Source organism: Lynx canadensis, chromosome C1, assembly GCF_007474595.2.
Source record: "Lynx canadensis isolate LIC74 chromosome C1, mLynCan4.pri.v2, whole genome shotgun sequence".
In the NCBI taxonomy this organism is placed as follows: Eukaryota; Metazoa; Chordata; class Mammalia; order Carnivora; family Felidae; genus Lynx; species Lynx canadensis.
In genome coordinates this window covers 50,193,394-50,211,129 of record NC_044310.1, presented here as the reverse complement: position 1 = coordinate 50,211,129, position 17,736 = coordinate 50,193,394, and the positions used below count along the sequence as shown (strand labels likewise).

The following is a 17,736-nucleotide window of genomic DNA, read 5'->3' as shown; positions in this document are numbered from 1 at the left end:
TCAGCTCAGGTCATGATCTCGGGGTTCATGGGTTTGAGCCCTGCATCTAGCTCTGTGCTTTAGATTCTGTGTCTCCCCCTCTCTGCCCCTCCCCCCTCATGCTCTTTCTCAAAAATAAACATTAAAATTTTTTTAATTAAGTCCATTTAATGCTATTCAGAATATATAGAAGTTGAAGATAAATACCATGTTAAACTCAGAATCAGAACTGAAAATTGAGTCAGTTCTCCAGAATAATTCAGTTGGCGATATACTAATTTTCTTATTGAACTATTCAAAGTTAATCAATGCATATCAATACTCTCTGTGATTGGCTACCATGTGAGAGTGAAGCTAAACTGTTTTATAGTATGCTTTTGTATTTCTGATGGTGGCACTTTTCTCTAATAATTGGCAAAAACAAGAAAAACCAAATCAGGGCAATGTTCACCCTTATGGATCTCTGTCCCTCAGAGATAGCCATGTCCCTCATAGCTATGGATAGCCAGTCCCTCACTGAAAAGACCCAGGCATTCATAAATGATTAGTTTCCACCTCAAATAATCAGTTCAATTCTCCCCACACTGTAGGCTGTATGCCTTTCTGTCCAGAAATATGGTCATGGCATTTTTGACATGCTTGGGATACTCAAAACAGTCGCAACAAATTGTGAAATAGACAAAACTAGGCTTTGGACACCCTTCCCACCAATGTTCACCCTCCCTTTTTCTCCTAACCTTTTTCCCAATCCATTTTATCAGTCACTAAATCAGGTAACTCAACTTTTGGTGTTTACTATGCACCAAATCCAAGGTCTTTCATTGATGTAAAACATCTCATTTATCTTAATTAACAACGTAGTACTATCACCCCATATTGCAGATGCAGAAACCTTCCTACAATTTCAAAACAACAAAGGGGAAATTTCACCTTGGGAGGAGGGAAGGTCAACTGTCAATGATTTTAAAAACAGGAGTCAGATATTTCACAACAGAGAGAAAATGTCTGTCAACATACCCCTCAACTCACCTTCCTCTCCTACCATGCTCTGCCTGGGAGCTTCATTAAAATCTCCAGAAAGTAACTCCTAGGGCACCGACTACCCTACTCAAGGCAGAAGCCTCACCCTGCCCCTATTGTCAAAGTCATGCCCATCAGTTAGTGGCCAAAGCTAAATGAAAAACGTTCTGCACCCGAAAGCTACCTACCAGCTAGGCAAGATGTGCAAAACACCAAAAGTACGGGGCTCTGGTTTTGTTTTTCGAGTAAGGCCAACATAAGAGAAGGATCATCTCATGGAAATTTTACTAATTTTTGTTTTGTTTTTAAAGTTTATTTATTTTGAGAGAAAGCTTGCACATGCGGGGAAGAGGCGCAGAGAGAGAGAGAGAGAGAGAGAGAGAATATCCCAAGCAGGCTCCCTGCTGTCAGTGCAGAGCCCAACGTGGGGCTCAGTCTCACAAACTGTGAAACATCATGACCTGAGCAGAAACCAAGAGTTGGTGGCTTAACTGACTGAGCCATCCAAATGCTCCCACTAATTTCTTTTAACCCGAAGGCAGCTTCACAAATGCATGTCATCAACATAACATAAACAGAATTAAAATCTGAAATTCTTTTTTTTTTTAATGTTTATTTTTGAGAGAGACAGACAGAGTGACAGCAGGGGAGGGGCAGAGAGAGAGGGAGACACAGAATCCTAAGCAGGCTCCAGGCTCTGAGCTGTCAGCAGAGACCAATGCGGAGGTTTGAACTCAACAACTGTGAGATTATGACCTAGGCTGAAGTAGAAAGCTTAACCGACTGAGTCACCCAGGAGCCCCTTAAACCTGAAATTCTTCCTTTTTAAAAAAAAAAAATTTTTAATGTTTATTTATTTTTGAGAGAGAGAGAGAGAGAGAGAGAGAGGGAGAGAGAAACAGCATGAGTCGGGGAGGACCAGAGAGACAGGGAAGCACAGAATCTGAAGCAGGCTCCAGGCTCTGAACTGTCAGTACAGAGCCCGATGCAGGGCTCAAACCCGTGAACCATGAGATCATGACCTGAGTTGAAGTCGGACGCATAACCAACTGAGCCACTCAGGCACCCCTCAAGTCTAAAATTCTTTTTTTTAAAAAAAATTTTTTTTTCAACGTTTATTTATTTTTGGGACAGAGAGAGACAGAGCATGAACGGGGGAGGGGCAGAGAGAGAGGGAGACACAGAATCGGAAACAGGCTCCAGGCTCTGAGCCATCAGCCCAGAGCCCGACGCGGGGCTCGAACTCCCGGACCGCGAGATCGTGACCTGGCTGAAGTCGGACGCTTAACCGACTGCGCCACCCAGGCGCCCCAAGTCTAAAATTCTTTAAAGATTTTTCTTTTATGCTTATTTTTGAGAGAGAGAGAGATAAGAGACAGAGCACAGTGGGGGAGGGGCAGAGACAGTGGGAGACACAGAATCCAAAGTAGGCTCCAGGCTCTGACCTGTCAGCACAGAGCCTGACACGGGTCTCGAACTCACCATGAGATCATGACCTGGACCACAGGCACCCCAAATCTGAAATTCTTAAACACACACTACATGTAAACATGTTTGTTTACAACATTATTGTTCGATGGTTTTTAAACTATATAAATGGTGAACGTACTGTACATTTATCCTGCAGCAATTTGTTTTGCCTTAACTTTACAATGTTAAGATTTAGTCATGGAGCACCTGGGTGGCTCAAGTCAGCTGAGCAGCCCACTCTTGATTTCAGCTCAGGTCATGATCCCAGGGTCATGGGGCTTGATTCCACATCAGGTTCCGCACTGAACGGGGAGCCTGCTTGAGATTCTATTTCTCTCTCTCTCTCTCTGCCCCTCTCCCTCACTCGTGCTCACTCTCTAAAATAAAAATAAATAAAATTTAAAGATATAAATAAAAATGTCTCCTTTCTGACCACAAGCTTTGCCTTCTAAAAATAAAATAAAATTAGTCATGATGATACACATAGCTTCTTTTCATTTACTATAACTACTATATAGTATTCCACTCCAGGAATCCATGATTTCTTCACCCAATCTCCTGTGGATGGGTATTTGGATGGTTTCCTACTGGTGACAAACACAAAAACAGGATGAAGCTAAATACCTACCTCAATAATATACTCCTTTCCAGTATTGATTCAATAACCAATTCATAAAATAAGATTCTATAGCCTATGAACTTTGAAATCATGGAGACCTGGTTTCTACTGCCGGGACCAGCTCTGGGTTCTTATGCCAGTTGTTTAAATTTCCCTATACTTCAGATTCCTCATTTGTAAAATAGTTAATGAAAACTACTACATATGTACAGTTGGAAGGACTAAATAAGGTATTGTAAAACATTCAGCCTGGCACACGGTGTACATTCAATGAATAAGAGCTACTATTGTTATTAACATCTCTTTTCAACCAAAATTATTTAAGATATTTTAAGGGCTTCAGAAAAACTATTGTAGCTGAGATTTTGCTATGTACTCATTAATGGTTATTTCTCAGAAGACTAAACTATAAAAATGTTCACTAATGCAATATATACAAGGAGGGGGAGTGGGAAGGCCTATAACTTGGGAATTAAAAAAAACCTGTTTATAGGTAGGAATGTAAGTGCTTCAGTCAACTAAACCCTCTTAAGGATAAACATACTCATACTGAATCCTAACCCAGTGCTGTTCAATAGAAAAACAATGTGAGCCACATAAGTAATCTTTCTTTTTTAATATTTAAATTTTTCTAGTAGCTGCATGAAAAATGTTAAAAGCAACAGGGTAAGTTAATTTTAATTTTTTTTTAATGTTTATTTTTGAGAGACAGAGCACGAGTGAGGCAGGGGCAGAGAGGGGGGACAGAGAATCTGAAACTGGCTCTGCACTGACAGCAGTGTGCCCCATGTGGGGCTCGAACTCATGAACCACGAGATCATGACCTGAGCCAAAGTCTGGCACTCAACTGACTGAGCCACCCAGGCTCCCCAGGGAAAATTAATTTTAATAATATATTTTGCTTCACCCAAAATATACAAACATTTCAATATATAAATATAACAAGTTCTTTTTTTTACACCAAACCTTCAAAATTTGACGTGCATTTTTACATTTACATCACCATCCCAAATGGCCCTATTTGAAGTGCCCAATAGTCACATGTACAAGTAGCTAACCATGTTGACAGCAGTTTTAAACTATGACTTTTCAGAAAGATCCCTGTACAGTGTTTTTAGCAAAGATGTTTATTTAACAGCTAATATGGTCTCTATGCCTTTTATCAAAGTAACTCACAACCTTCAGTTCTTCCCAATAAAAATAGCACAACTCCCTAATTTTATCAGAATTAAACATCACAGTGGAGGAGCACAAAGGGGGGAAATAATGGCTCACGGTTTACAAGACACATTCTTAAAAGGATTTAATTTCAACCTCCCCCGAGCTCAGTGAGGTAGATCATTTACAGATGAGAAAACAGAGGACCAGGGTTATGTGACTTGCCAAGTTATATGGTAAATGGACTCAATACCATGTCTCCAAAATCCAGTCTACACCGTTGTGCACAGCAAAACAGAAGTGAGCCCTTCATGTTCACCATAGATCCATCCCAGTGACTAAAGTGTATTGACAGGCTCTAAATTTCTATTTGCACCAGAACCTAAAATGAGGGCTTAAAAAAGGCATCCAAATCTACACAAAAACATCGGAGTATGAGAAAAACATAGCAATGGTCAAACAATATAAAGGCGGAATGATTCTCTCAAAAATACACTACCAAGATGAACAAAATCTTTACAAATTAAACCCAATTTTGATTTCACCAACCTAATGTATTTTTGTTACACTTTAACAAAGCAAGTAAACTCAGAATACTTGGTTGTTTAGTTTAAGGACTAGTATTAAATGTTTTTTAGGTTAATGTTTATTTTTGAGAGCAAGAGAGCATGTGAGGAGGGGAGGGGCAAAGAGAGGGGGAAGTAAGACCTGAGCTGAAATGAAGAGTCGTCCCTTAACAGACTGAGCAACCCAGGCACCTCCAGTAACAAAGGTGTTTTGTTTTGTTTTGAATGTTTGTTTGTTTTCTTTTTTGAGAGAGAGACAGAGAGTGTGAGCAGGGGAGGGGCAGAGAGAGGGAGACACAGAATCCAAAGTAGGCTCCAGGCTCTGAGCTGTCAGCACAGAGTGCAACATGGGGCTGGAAGCCACTATGAGATCATGACCTGAGCCAAAGTTGGATGCTTAACCGACTGAGCCACCCATGCGCCCCAAAAGCTTTTAAGTAAAAATGCAGTTACAAGGATTACTGAATGCTGAACCCATCTCAGAATCACAAGTTTCCAAAAGTGAAGTCACTATGGGAAAATACACAGGTTTCCCTTTTTAAGAATACTAACTGAAAGACAATATACCATAATTTTATTAGTGGTTACTTCCAGTGGTAGGTGGGTTTGTGTATGCTTTTACTTCCTTTTATAAAAATCCTCTTCAATTTTCTATGATGCATATAGGATGTTTATAGTTTAATATTCATACATGACTTAAACTTAGGCCTTTAGGGTTGCCTGTTTGGCTCATCAGATAGAGCATGAAATTCTTGATCTCTCCAGGTGGTGAGTTTTGGCCCCATCTTGGGAGTAGAGTTCACTTAGAAAATAATAAACGTATTTAGGGTATTAAACACAGATAAGAGCTTAGTACAATTTCTTTTCAATTTTTAAACACAACTATTATTCTAATGCTAAGGTCATCTTATGTGACCGTTAACAGGATCTCAATTAGCAAGAGCAAATCTCTTCAGAATAGTTTGCAAATTCTATCTCAGAAAGTACCTTCCAGCTCTGGTATTTATTAACTTTGTAATTATTTTAAATTTTTAATAATCTTTATATAGGCCACAGGGGCCAGGAAACATCAAGTTCATTTTAGTTAAAAGTCACAATCCCCCGGTTCCAATACTGCAAAATGAAGCAATTTGAGTTTTTACAACCACTAGCTTTTTTCTAAAAAAGATGTGTACAGGGGCGCCTGGGTGGCTCAGTTGGTTCAGGTCACCATCTTGCCGTTTGTGAGTTCGAGCCTTGGGTCTGGGTCTGTGTTGACAGCTGGGCGCCTGCTTCAGATTCTCTCCCAAAAACAAGTAACATTAAAAAATAAAAAACAAAAATTTAAACAATGTGTACAAATGAGTTGGCAGCCAATAGGAGCTTAGACAGCCTAGAATGTGGTGTTACCATTCTCGGCATAACGGAGATTTCTTCTTCTAGGTCTCCAGAAGGCTTCTTCATTAATTTAAGAAACACATGCTTGTTGCATAGCTATCAACGGCCAGAGTCTAAATACAGCTGAGAAGCTAGCTAGAGACATAGGGCCCTGAAAGTCGAACTCTTTCAATCGCAGACACAAACCAGTAAACAACTAATTTGAATCCAAAGTGAGAAGAACCATCTGGAGATACGACAAAGTGCCAAGGGAACGCTCCTGGGGGAGATTAATTTTGGCACTCCTGCTAGGTGTGCTAGCCGGGCTGGGGCGCCTGGGGTGGGGGAAGGGGTAGGATTTGAAAATGTTTTCCTGAGCTTGACTTAAAAGCAGGAATCCAGAAATTCCCCCAAAGGCTGGAGGCCACGGTACTTTCCATCTGATCCTCCCCCATCTGAAAAGGGAGGTTAGCAGAGCCCGAGCCTGACCGCCGTCCTGGGAACGCGGCTACGTGACCATCGGGCACCCAGAGGAGGCCAGGGCCAATTCGTCCACTCAGACGAGATCTGGGAACCCCCTTCTTCTCCGGACCCCCGTGGCAGGCCACCACCTGTTCACTCCTCTCGCCGTGACCAGTGGAGGAAGACTCCGCCCAGCTGTGGGGCCAAGCGCAGGCACCGATCTGGGTGCAAACTGTGATCCCTGCCAATCCCGGAACAGAAGTGGGCCGAGATTTGAGGGCCGGCAGGGCCTGCTGAGGCGGGGCGGCACCGCGGCCGGCGGCCGGGTGCCCCCAGAGAGCTGTGCACCCAGCCGCGGAGACGCCCACGTTGGGGTCACCAGGGCCCCGCGCGGCAGGACAGCGCCCCGCACCCTCCGCGGGCCTGGCGCGGCGCTCAGCGGCGCCCTGGGTCTCCAGGGCGCACCTCCTCCCGGAGGGCGGGCGGAGGGCGCGCCGGCTGCAGGGTAGGCGGGCTCCACACGGCAAGACGAGCGGCCCCGCGCCGGCCTCTGGACGCTGGGACCACCACCCCGCACCGCACGCGCCCGCACAGCCCGGACCCCTGCTTTACCTGGTCCCGCAGCGGCGCGGGCGGGAGCGAGCGGGCCGGCTCGGCGTCAGCCCTCCCTTACCTGGGCGGAAGTGAGAGGCCCTGGGTGACCGCGCCTCACCTGGCAGGCCCTTCCCTCGCACCGACCCTCCCCGCCCGGGGCGGGGCGCCGGGGTGGCGCGGGCGGGGGAGCCTGGGCACTGGGAGGCCGAGTCCCGGGAGGGGAGCGCGGGGGCGGGGGCGGTGGGCTTCCCTGTTTTCTGCAGGTGGAGTTCGTCTGCGCGAGGGAGGGTTACAAATGCTGGAAAAGGGGGGCCTGGGGGCCGCATGGGCAGGTGAAATGCCAAGTGGTGGGGGCGGTCGGCGCTAATGGGGTGGGGAGATCTGGCCGGACAGGTGTTGTTGAAGGGCTAAGAGGAGAGCGTGACCCAAGGTCGAGCAAATGGAAGGATATGATGAAAGAACTTGGCCAGACCGGCTGAGTCCTCCATGGTCCCTCTCCTTTCTGTTTCGTCATATCTTCCTTGTGTTTTCTTTATCGTCTGACCCAACATTAAATTCTAAGAAGTATACCTGGGGAAATTTAGTTGGGAAATAAAGGAATATGGAGTATTCCTGCAATCTGCCGGGCACTAGCTTATACAGATCTCATTTTCCTTCGTGAAGAAATTGATGGAAGAACTGCGCTCCTGATAGGTTACGTGATTTGCCCAAAGTTTGGGACCACGTGGGACCGTCTGACTCTAGGTCTAGTGTTGACTTCACTAGACATCTTAACGTTCTTAATTCTTGTTACCGTAACTTCACTTTGAGAAAGATCTGTGTAAAACCTACAATTCCCCTGTCTTTATTCCACTCTCTTTAATGTAACTAACAATTTTTATGATAGGCCTTTTACTTTGTATAATAAGGTCCATGCATTAACCATAAAAATCAGTCTTCAGGTCTGTATTCATTGAATAAATGCAGTGTTTGTTAGGCACAGTGCTTACAAAATTTAAAAAAAAAAAGAGAGAGAGATACCTGTCCTCAAGGAAGATGAGGTATATATACAAAACACCTGCAACATAAGAACATTTGTTGTAATATAATTTATAGTGTTGTTAGTTTGCTTGTTTTCAAGGATATATTGCTTCCTAGGCCTCCTAAAAAGAGATACACAATTGCAGCATGGCCCTGCCTCTTAGGAACTAACTATTAAGGGAAATAAATTTATACAGTAACTTAGATTACCAAATAGAATGAACCTAGAACTTCTGGAAGATAAAGAGATGATGCTTGTTGAAATCATCTGTTAGGACCTAAACAGATTTTTTACAGGTGTTTGGGATTAAGGTAAAATGGAGAAGGTAATGTTTCCCAAGGCACTGGTGCAGCATACAGGTGGGGACCAATTAATCTTGAAGCATCACTTTGCAAGCATTGCGTCTCTTCTTACTCTAACATGTGATGGTGGTTTTGAATGTATTTCCCCTTTCCCCCAAAATAACATGTCTTTGAATTGATCATGAAACAAAGTTCAAGCTTCTTAATATGCAAGATCTTCTAAATTCTCCCCCCTCTTGCTGACTCTTCAACCTATTCTCCCACTTAACATCTCCAAGATCCTACTCTGGCCAAACAAGTCTGGTTATGGCCTTAGAATCACCACACCAGGGCTTTTCTGTTGCTTATTCCTACTCTTTCCCAAGGGTGGAATGTCCTGCAAGCCCCACCATTCCCCCAGGGCTAGACTCAAGTCTCTGCTCTAAACAGAAGCTGCCTCCATGACTACTCCAGCAAACATCCCTCTAACCACATTTAATCTAATTTTCTCCACATTTTTATGTTAATTTAATGTGAGCTTTCCTTTGACTCTTTCCTGGAATTAAAAAAAAAAATTTTTTTTTTTTTTTGCATTTTATTCAATGAAAATTTATTCAGCGATTTTTAAGGAGCTTACTCTATGGTGAACATTTTCTGGCACTGAGTTGGTTTGTGTTTGTTTTAACCTCCTAGAACCCTCCAGTGTCTTATTCATAGAATAACAAAGACAGACAAAATTTTTAAGAACACCTCTGTGCAATCAGAAGATCTGAGCTTGAAATCTGACTCCACCATTTCTGAAAATATGTGACTTTAGCAAGTGACTTAACCCTTCTAATTCTCATTAGGGAATTTTATCCTTTATTCTTCATCTCTAAGAAATTAAAGAACCACTGAAAAAATTTTGAATAGAATTTATCTATTTTAACATTTAATGACTGGTGTCTATTCTTTTAAAGACTTTTTTAAAAGAACTTTTAGGGTCACAGCAAAATTGAAAGGAAGACAGATTTCCCAAATGTCTCTCCCACACATGCATAGCCTTCTCCTGTATCAACATCCCCCACCAGAATGGTATACCTGCTACAATTAATGAACCTCCATTGACCCATCAAAATCACCCAAAGTCCATTGTTTACATTAAGGTTCACTCTTGATGTTGTATCCTCTATGGGTTTAAATAAATGCATTGTGACATGTATAGTATTCATATAAGTATTTATATAAATATAAGCATATATACTTATATATAAATGTATTAAATAAATGCATCGTGAGTTATAGTATCATGCAGAGTATTTTCACTGCCTTAAAATTCCTCTTGTACTCTGCCTATTCATTCCTCACGCTACCTCCAACTCCTGACTGCCTCTGATCTTTTTATTCTCTCTGTAGTTTCACCTTTTCCAAAATGTCCGATAGTTGGAATCAAATAGTATATAGCCTTTTTACACTGGCTTCTTTTACTTAGAAATAAGCATTTGAGATTCTTCCATGTTTTCTATGGCTTTACAGCTCTTTCTTTTTAAAGCAATAAATAATATTCCATTGTCTGGATGTACCACAGTTTATATATTCACCTACTAAAGGGCATCTTTGTGCAAGGGCCATGCTAATTTTCTCTTTATTGTTCTGATTTTAGAATTTGTGCTGCTGAAGAGTGCACACCCACTAAAGGACATCTTTACTGCTTCCATATTGTGGCAAGTATGAATAAAGCTGCCATAAACATCTATGTGCAGGGTTTTGGGTGCACATAAGTTTTCAACTCCTTTGGCTAAATACTGTGTAACTGAATAAAGGAAATATTTAAAATAGAGCTGAGAGACCTGAAGAAGAAGCGCTCATGCCCTATCAACTTAAGGTCAATTCCAGACCCTCCAAAGAAGCCTACTTTACTACCTCAGCAAGAGGAAGATTTTCTCCTCGCCCAGCAACAGCCTAGCCAATGAGTAACTGCCACAAGTCAACTAATGAGAAACCATCACCACCCTGAACTCCATTTTTCTCCAATGGACCTTTGTTCAAAGCAACCCCTCCCAACTTTCTCATTTTTCTGTAGAGTACCATTCATCTCTTTTGTTCTCTTGATTTGACTATGGTTTGCCATAGCTTGCAGGTCTCAAATTGCAATTCCTCTGCTATTTCTGGAAAACGAAACAAAACAAAAACATTTTCTAGCAAAATAACTGGCCATTTTATTTTTGAGGTCAACAATGCCAAGGAACTTACATAGGATTTTGAATAAGATTTTGAATATGATATAGGTTTTTATTTTTTTTAAGAAAGATTAATCAGAAGCAGTATAAAAAATGAATGGACAAACTTGGAGAGACGGCCTAGGATCAGAAAGAGGAAGGGGGTGCCTGGGTGGCTCAGTCTGTTCAGTATCAGACTTCGCCTCAGGTCTGATCTCAACCACTATTCTTGAGTTGGAGCCCACTTCAGACTCGCTGCTGTCAGCAAGGAGCCCTCCTCAGGTCCTCTGTCCCCCTCTTTCCCCACCCTTCCCTCAGTCATGCTCTCTCTCAAAAATAAACATTAAACAAAAAAAAAGGAGAGGGGGCCCCTGGGTGGCTCAGTTGATTAAGCATCCGACTTCAGCTCCAGTCTTGATCTTGAAGCTTGTGGGTTTGAGCCCACTGTCAGGCTCTGTGCTGACAGCTCAGAGCGTGGAGCCTGCTTCAGATACGTGTCTCCCTGTCTCTCTCTCTCTGTCCCTCCCCAACTTGTGCACTCTCCCTCTCTCTCAAAAATAAATAAAATATTTAAAAAGAGAGAGAGAAAGGAAGAGATCATGACAGCAAGGTAAATGGGAAAGGATAAATAACCCAAAATAGGGTTAAGAATATAGGATTGAAAAAAAATGAACATTTAAAAATATCAGTCACTTACTGATTAAAGGAGTTACTGAAAAATAAGGAGAAAAATAAAATGTAAAGAGGATTCTAAATTTTGAACCTGATAGAAGGGATATGGGTGGTGAAAGAGAAAAGCCAACTTATTCTGGTCTGGTTTTTGAGAAGCAGACTCTGATAGAGTCAGTTTTAGAGCCTACATTTGACATTCAAGATGAAATATACTTGGCACAGAGTAGGCCTTACGAAGTGATGAGTCAAAGTTAATTGGATAGTAGGCAGCTAGATTGGTGCACAAAGAGAGGACACAATCGGAAATACTTGAGAGACAGAAGCATGGATATGGTAGAATTACAAATATGCAGCTGACCATAATAAATATCTCCTAGAGGCGCCTGGCTGACTCAGTGGGAGGGGCATGCTGCTCTTGATCTGGGGGTCATGATTTTGAGCCCCATGTTGGGTGTAGAGATTACTAAAAATAAATAAAACTACAAAACAAAACAAAACAAACAAACAAAAAAAAACCACTACCAGAGCCTTGATACTATGAATTTATCACCGGGAGAAAAAATTGTCCATCACAGTCAAATGAAAAAGAAAATTTTTGGGGGGGTAACAATCTTTTATCTCTTAGTGTTTCTGTCCTAACCACAGAAACAGGAGTCAGGTTGGTTTCCTTCCCTACCCTCCCCCCCAAGATTTTATTTTTTTTTAAGTAATCTCTACACCCAATGTGGGGCTCCAGCTCACAACCCTGGGATCAAGGGTCACATGTTCTACTCAGTGAGCCAGCCAGGTGCCCCCAGGTTGATTTCCTCAGAAAGTTTTGCTAAGGGTGAAACTATCTGTTAATGTAATTAGGTCTATGATAGAATCTTAGGGGTGGAAAGATCCAATGTACAGAGCCCTTAAATCCCAAGGTAACTTTGCTTCAGGCTTCACTGGTAATCTCCTTTCCTAATGCTTCTATACAGCAATTTCCATATTAGACTGCTATTCATGTCTTTTGCTTTCTATAGAATTCTATATAATTCTTACATGACAAAGAAATTTGGCATTGAGATTTAAGAACTTAGCTGAATTAGAAAAAGTAGTAATCATGTGATCAGAGACAATGTATGCAAAGAAATAATGTATTTTACTGAGCCACAAGAAAATAGATTAAGGGGCAGTAAGAAGAGAAAGTGAATTTTTTTGTTTATTTATCTGTATTGTTGGTGGAGAATGCAGGTAGTAACCTGAGAAAGTGAATTTTTAAGTGTACCATCATTTCAAGAGTTAAAAATTTTGTATCGTTTCTTTACTTTTCATGGGAGACTCTTGTCTTCTTTTCAGTTTATACATTGCAAAAGAGAATGAAGATAATCATTAGAACCATAAAAATAGATTTTATGATGGGATTAATCAGCAAAGTGTAAGTATTTTCAAATATTTAACTCTATAGAGTTAATAGATTTCATAAATTTATATGAAAAATGGTACAAATACAAATACCAGCAATATTCCTGCAGTCATAAGGAAAATACCTAATTTTGTTATAATTTCAATAAACTCAGACTAGAAAGTCTTCCTTTTACTTTCTGATTATCTTTAGATTGAATTTTGAAAATCAAACAAGAATGTTTTGAAAGAGTATCAAAATGGTAATCAAAATGCAAAATCACTGTCTTTTATTACCAGAAAATATGTGTAATAGATATTCTGGTATTTTATTACCAGATAATATGTGTAGCAATTAATATGTGTAGCTAATCCTTGACCTCAACCCCTTTGCTAAATTTCATCTCAGGATGGGGGTTGAGCCATATATTACATATATTATTGGTATTATTTTAACTTAAAGTTAATGGTTAAGTTTTCTTGGCTGCGTTTTTTTGTTTTTTTTTTTTTAAGTAGACTTCAGGCCCAGTGCAGAATCCAACACTGGGCCTAAAGCTGGGCCCAATGCGGGACTTGACCTCATGATCCCGAGATCATGATCTGAGCAGAAATCAAGAGTCAGACACTCAACCAACTGAGCCACACAGGTGCCCCTGTAACTATGTGCTTCTATTAACAATTATCAAATAGTACTTTAACTGTTTATTTTGTCCCCTAGGAAACATGAAGTATTTAAATCACGGGGTTCTTGTCTCTTCATTTTTTAAGTCTGTAAGGTCTTGCCTAATGATGGGTACATAGTAAATGCTTGACAAATATCTCTATGGAGGGGAAGAGAGGGAAAGAAAGAAAACAAAAAAAGGAAAGGATAGTGGAAGTAAAGAGAGAAAAAAGAAAGAAGTCCACTTAAAAAAAGTTAAGTTTAAAAATTGAACTAGTAAAGGGGCACCTGGGTGGTTCAGTCGGTTGAGCGTCTGACTTTGGTGTCAGGATCTCAGAGGTTTGTGAGTTCGAGCCCCACAAAGGGCTCACTGCTGTCAGTGCAGAGCCCATTTCAGATCCTCTGCCCCTCCCTGGGTTGTCCCCCCTCCCCAAAATAAACATTAAAAAAAATGAACTAGTAAATTTCAAATTTCTTATCACTTAAATAAGCATAAATATTTTAATTGAAAAACAACTGAGGGGCACCTGGCCGGGTCAGTCAGTGAAGCATGGTCTCTCGATCTCTGGATTTCAGGTTCGAGCCCCACCTTGGGTTTAGAGAGGACTTAAATAAAATCTTTAAGGAAATAAAAATAGCATAGTAATGCTGAAAAGTTGGTTTAAGAAAAATTTTCAATGTTGTTACAATACTAAAATATTACTGCAAATAATTTCATGTCCTCCTATTCCAAAATGACACTTCTCATAATATATTATGCCATGCTTCTCAAAGTGTGGTCTCTGGACTAGCAATCTCAGCATCTGTTGGAAATTCGTTAGAAATGCAAATTATCCTGGCCTACCCTAGAATTTCAGAATCAGAAACTTGAGAATGGGTCCATCCTTGGTGTTTTAACAAATCTTCCAGGTAACTCTGATGCTCCCTAAAACTTGAGAATCACTGCAGAACTCAATTCTTCAAAACTAGTGCCACTGTGAATGAGGAGGCATCAAATTCAAATATTGTTACGTTAGATAAAACGGCTTAAACTTTCACTAAAAAAGTAAACGTGTTGCCCAGTATAAAAGATAGGCCCACTACAGAACTTTTAGAATATATAAAAATTTAGAAGGTAGAGCTGGAGGGGAAAAAAATTCCAACTTTACTTGGTGTAGTCGTAAAATCTTTAAACTCCTTTTCCTATAGGCCCTCTCGCATAAATGTCCACTACTAAAAATAAAAGTGTAATGCCTATTTTTGTTATGGAGTCCTTAAGTTCTGTGTAAGAGCCTTTCACAAATTCTTCTCTAAGCGAACAGGCAGGTCATTATATCATAACAGTAAGAGAACAGATTTCTGAAATCGGGAAAACATCAATTTGACTCCAATTCAATAACTAACGTCGACATGCTTTTTTAGCGTCTTGGAGCCTGGCTCCTTATCTGTAAACCCAAATCCTACCAGAACCAACCGAGATAATGTCTGTAAAGCGCTTAGCAAATCGCTGGGCGCCGCTGGCACATCTGTAGACGGAAAAGTCAAAGCAGGGTTAGCTCGGGAGGAAGCAGTGGATGCACGGCCTCGGATTCTCAAAGCGAACCTTCTTCTCCGGGATCTCAAAGACAAATCAAAGCTCTTCCAGATAAATCCCCTGCCCTGTACAGACAAGAACCTGCCTCCGGCTAAGACAAGGTCCCTTTAAGAGCCTCTCTCCTTCCGCCCTTCTCCCGCCCCCCCCCCCCCCAAAGCAAAGACGGAAGCGGAAGAGGTGGGGGACTTGCTGGTCCCCAGCATGGCGGCCGCTTGGCCCTCCAGGCCGGCTGCGCAGGAGACGGTGGCCGCCCAGCTCCTGGGTGTCCTGTGGTTCGTGTCAGTCACCACGGGACCTTGGGGAGCTGCTGCCATCGCCGCCGCTGGCGGGGAGGAGACGCTTAAGTGCGAGGACCTCAAATTGGGACAATATCCTCTGTGAGGACCCCCCACCCCCTGCAACCTTGCCTTGGGGGCTAGGTAGATTAGGGGTTGCGAGTGGGTTGCGGTCCTCCATACGGGCCAGGGTTGTGCTGAAGGGATCAGTTACTTGTGGCTTCTAATGATCGACGGGTTCCGGGAGGTGAAAAGAGATGTGGGGGTGGGAAGGACAGCGGTCATCCTGTGTGATTTTCTTGGGATTTTACTGATTTTTGGCCCTTCCTTTTCTGAACCACCTAGTTTTAGTTTTAGTTTATTTTTGTTTGTTTTGTTTTTACCGGCGAGCTTATTCAACCAACACCTAGATCCTGAAATGTGCCAAGTCTGTTTTAGGCACTAGTAATAAAACGATTGATAGGCTCTACCCCAGAAGTTTGCTGACTTGAGGAGGGAGGAGACAAGTAGTTAATAAGCCAGTAGTTAATAAGCCAGTGTATGTTGCCCATTTATCATTAACTCTATGTGTATTGCCTTACATCATTCTAAAACTCCGTGAGATGCTGGGCTATTGGGGGCAAATTCCTGCTCTGCCTTGTAACCGTGGGCAAATGATCTGAACTCTGTTTTCTCTTGAGTGAAAATGTAGATAACAATGGTACCAATTTAAAAGTCTGTTGTAATAAGTTAGTGCAAGTGAGTCACATAGAACAACCCCTGGCACATAGTAGGGACTATCTGTGTTATTTATTTACAGATGAGAAAACTGAGGTTGCGGCGGTTAAGTGGCTCTCTTTGTAGTAGCTCTGATAAAGGGAGGAACAGTATGAAATGGGAGTTACAGTCAAAATAGCTATTTTTGTACAATATTAGATCGTTTTATACAAATTGTAGAACAGAAAAATTAATAACAGAGGCCAGAAATATAGGAAAGATTCTACTAGACAAAATTTTTATATTACGGAAATTCTATAGTATTTTCATGTGAGTTGGGGAGAGGCAGCCATTATTAGATGTTTACATAATAGCTCTAATTTGTTGAATACCCTTATGCTTGGAGTTTGAGAATCACTGACCTAGTAATTGAGTCTTTTTTGGGCAAAGATGTCAGAATGGTTCTGCGTAAGAAAATAATTAGATGGTATGAAAAGTTGTACGACTTGAACCCTAGAGAGAAATGGCTGAGCATTTGGTGATGATAACAGGAAAATGTCTGTTATTCCTCATGAAGTTGGGTTTCCAGTAGTGTTTAAAAAACCTTAAACAGGTGTCAGTAGGTTCTCTGTTTCTAGAGACATCCTGTGAACGCCTTATCCCATCTCAGTGTCAAAATATTTTGGAAACAAAAGCCGTGCACAGGTGTTTTGGACATCTGTTAAAGGACAGTTATTATACTTACACCTGTTTTCAAAAGCTTGAAATCCTGTTGGGCGGACCATGTAGACACACCTAGAAGACCTATCTTCCCTACAGTCTGATGGAAAGTGCTCTAGGCTTGGAATCAGGAAACCCAATTTTACTCCTTATCACTTACATGACTTTGGATATGTCTCTCAAACTTTGAGCCTCAGTTTGTGCTTCTGTAAGGTGGGAATAATAGAATTTACCTCACAGGGTTATGTGTTACATGAAGTTACAAATGTGACAATAAATACAATGGGACCCCATAAATTAGTTCAGGCAAATATCTGGAAACTGGTTTTTTTTTTTTTAACCTAAGCACACTTAGAATAATTTGGTAAAGATTTTCCTTTTTCTTTTATGCTTTGTGGTTAAACCTTGACTTATGTTGTTGAAGGATGGCATCCTTTGTTAGAGCTTTTATTATGTATTAAGTTAATATACTTTTCCTGTAATAAATTAATGTTCAGTTTTTATTTAGTGACCGTAAAAGTATATTTGTGGTTGTGCTTGTTGCTCTGGACCAAGTAACAGCCTTTCTTTACATGTGAATGTGAACATGAGTATATAATACAAGATATTAAAGAGAAGATAATAATGGTTTGTGTTGGAATGTCATTCATATTTCCTTAACTATTCTCACATATATTTGTAAAGATCCAAAAATAAATGATGCTACACAAGAACCAGTTAACTGTACAAATTATACGGCTCATGGTAAGACTTCCAGGAACGTGTTTTTAAAAATAATTTTTAAAACGTTATTTCATAAATCAATGTATGATCACTGAAAGTCATAAATATGTGCTCTTTCTTGAGTTAATCACATTATTCAGTTTCCAGAACAGCTTAAAATTGGAGAACTGGCTAGGGGTTTAATTCAAGAAGAATGTTATTCTTAGTTATATGAATTGGGAGTTTTATATTTTCATTCATTTTTTTTAAACCTTTAAAATCAGCTTTCTTTTTTATTTACCAAGCTATGTATGCAAAGATGCTTTTTAAGTTAGATTTTTC

At 40.9% G+C, this 17,736-nt stretch overlaps 2 protein-coding genes and 1 non-coding gene across 4 annotated transcripts in view; 1 reads left to right on the top strand and 2 right to left on the bottom strand.

The window, feature by feature from the left end:
- Window positions 1–7,321, bottom strand: part of PATJ (PATJ crumbs cell polarity complex component) — a 363,529-nt gene extending 356,208 nt beyond the window's left edge. For both annotated transcript variants that reach the window (XM_030323890.1, XM_030323891.2), the window contains exon 1: window positions 7,243–7,321. The gene's annotated coding sequence lies outside the window, so the exon portion shown is untranslated. The remainder of the gene's footprint in view (window positions 1–7,242) is intronic.
- A 2,765-nt stretch (window positions 7,322–10,086) lies between these two features.
- On the bottom strand, window positions 10,087–10,192 carry LOC115522591. Its single transcript, XR_003971488.1, has one exon. It is a non-coding gene; the product is annotated as a U6 spliceosomal RNA (small nuclear RNA).
- Window positions 10,193–15,184: 4,992 nt separating this feature from the next.
- Window positions 15,185–17,736, top strand: part of TM2D1 (TM2 domain containing 1) — a 52,635-nt gene continuing 50,083 nt past the window's right edge. Inside the window, exons 1-2 of the mRNA XM_030323892.1 lie at window positions 15,185–15,369; window positions 17,363–17,436. Coding sequence (XP_030179752.1) covers window positions 15,203–15,369; window positions 17,363–17,436 — 241 coding nt within the window. The 5' untranslated portion in view covers window positions 15,185–15,202. The remainder of the gene's footprint in view (window positions 15,370–17,362; window positions 17,437–17,736) is intronic.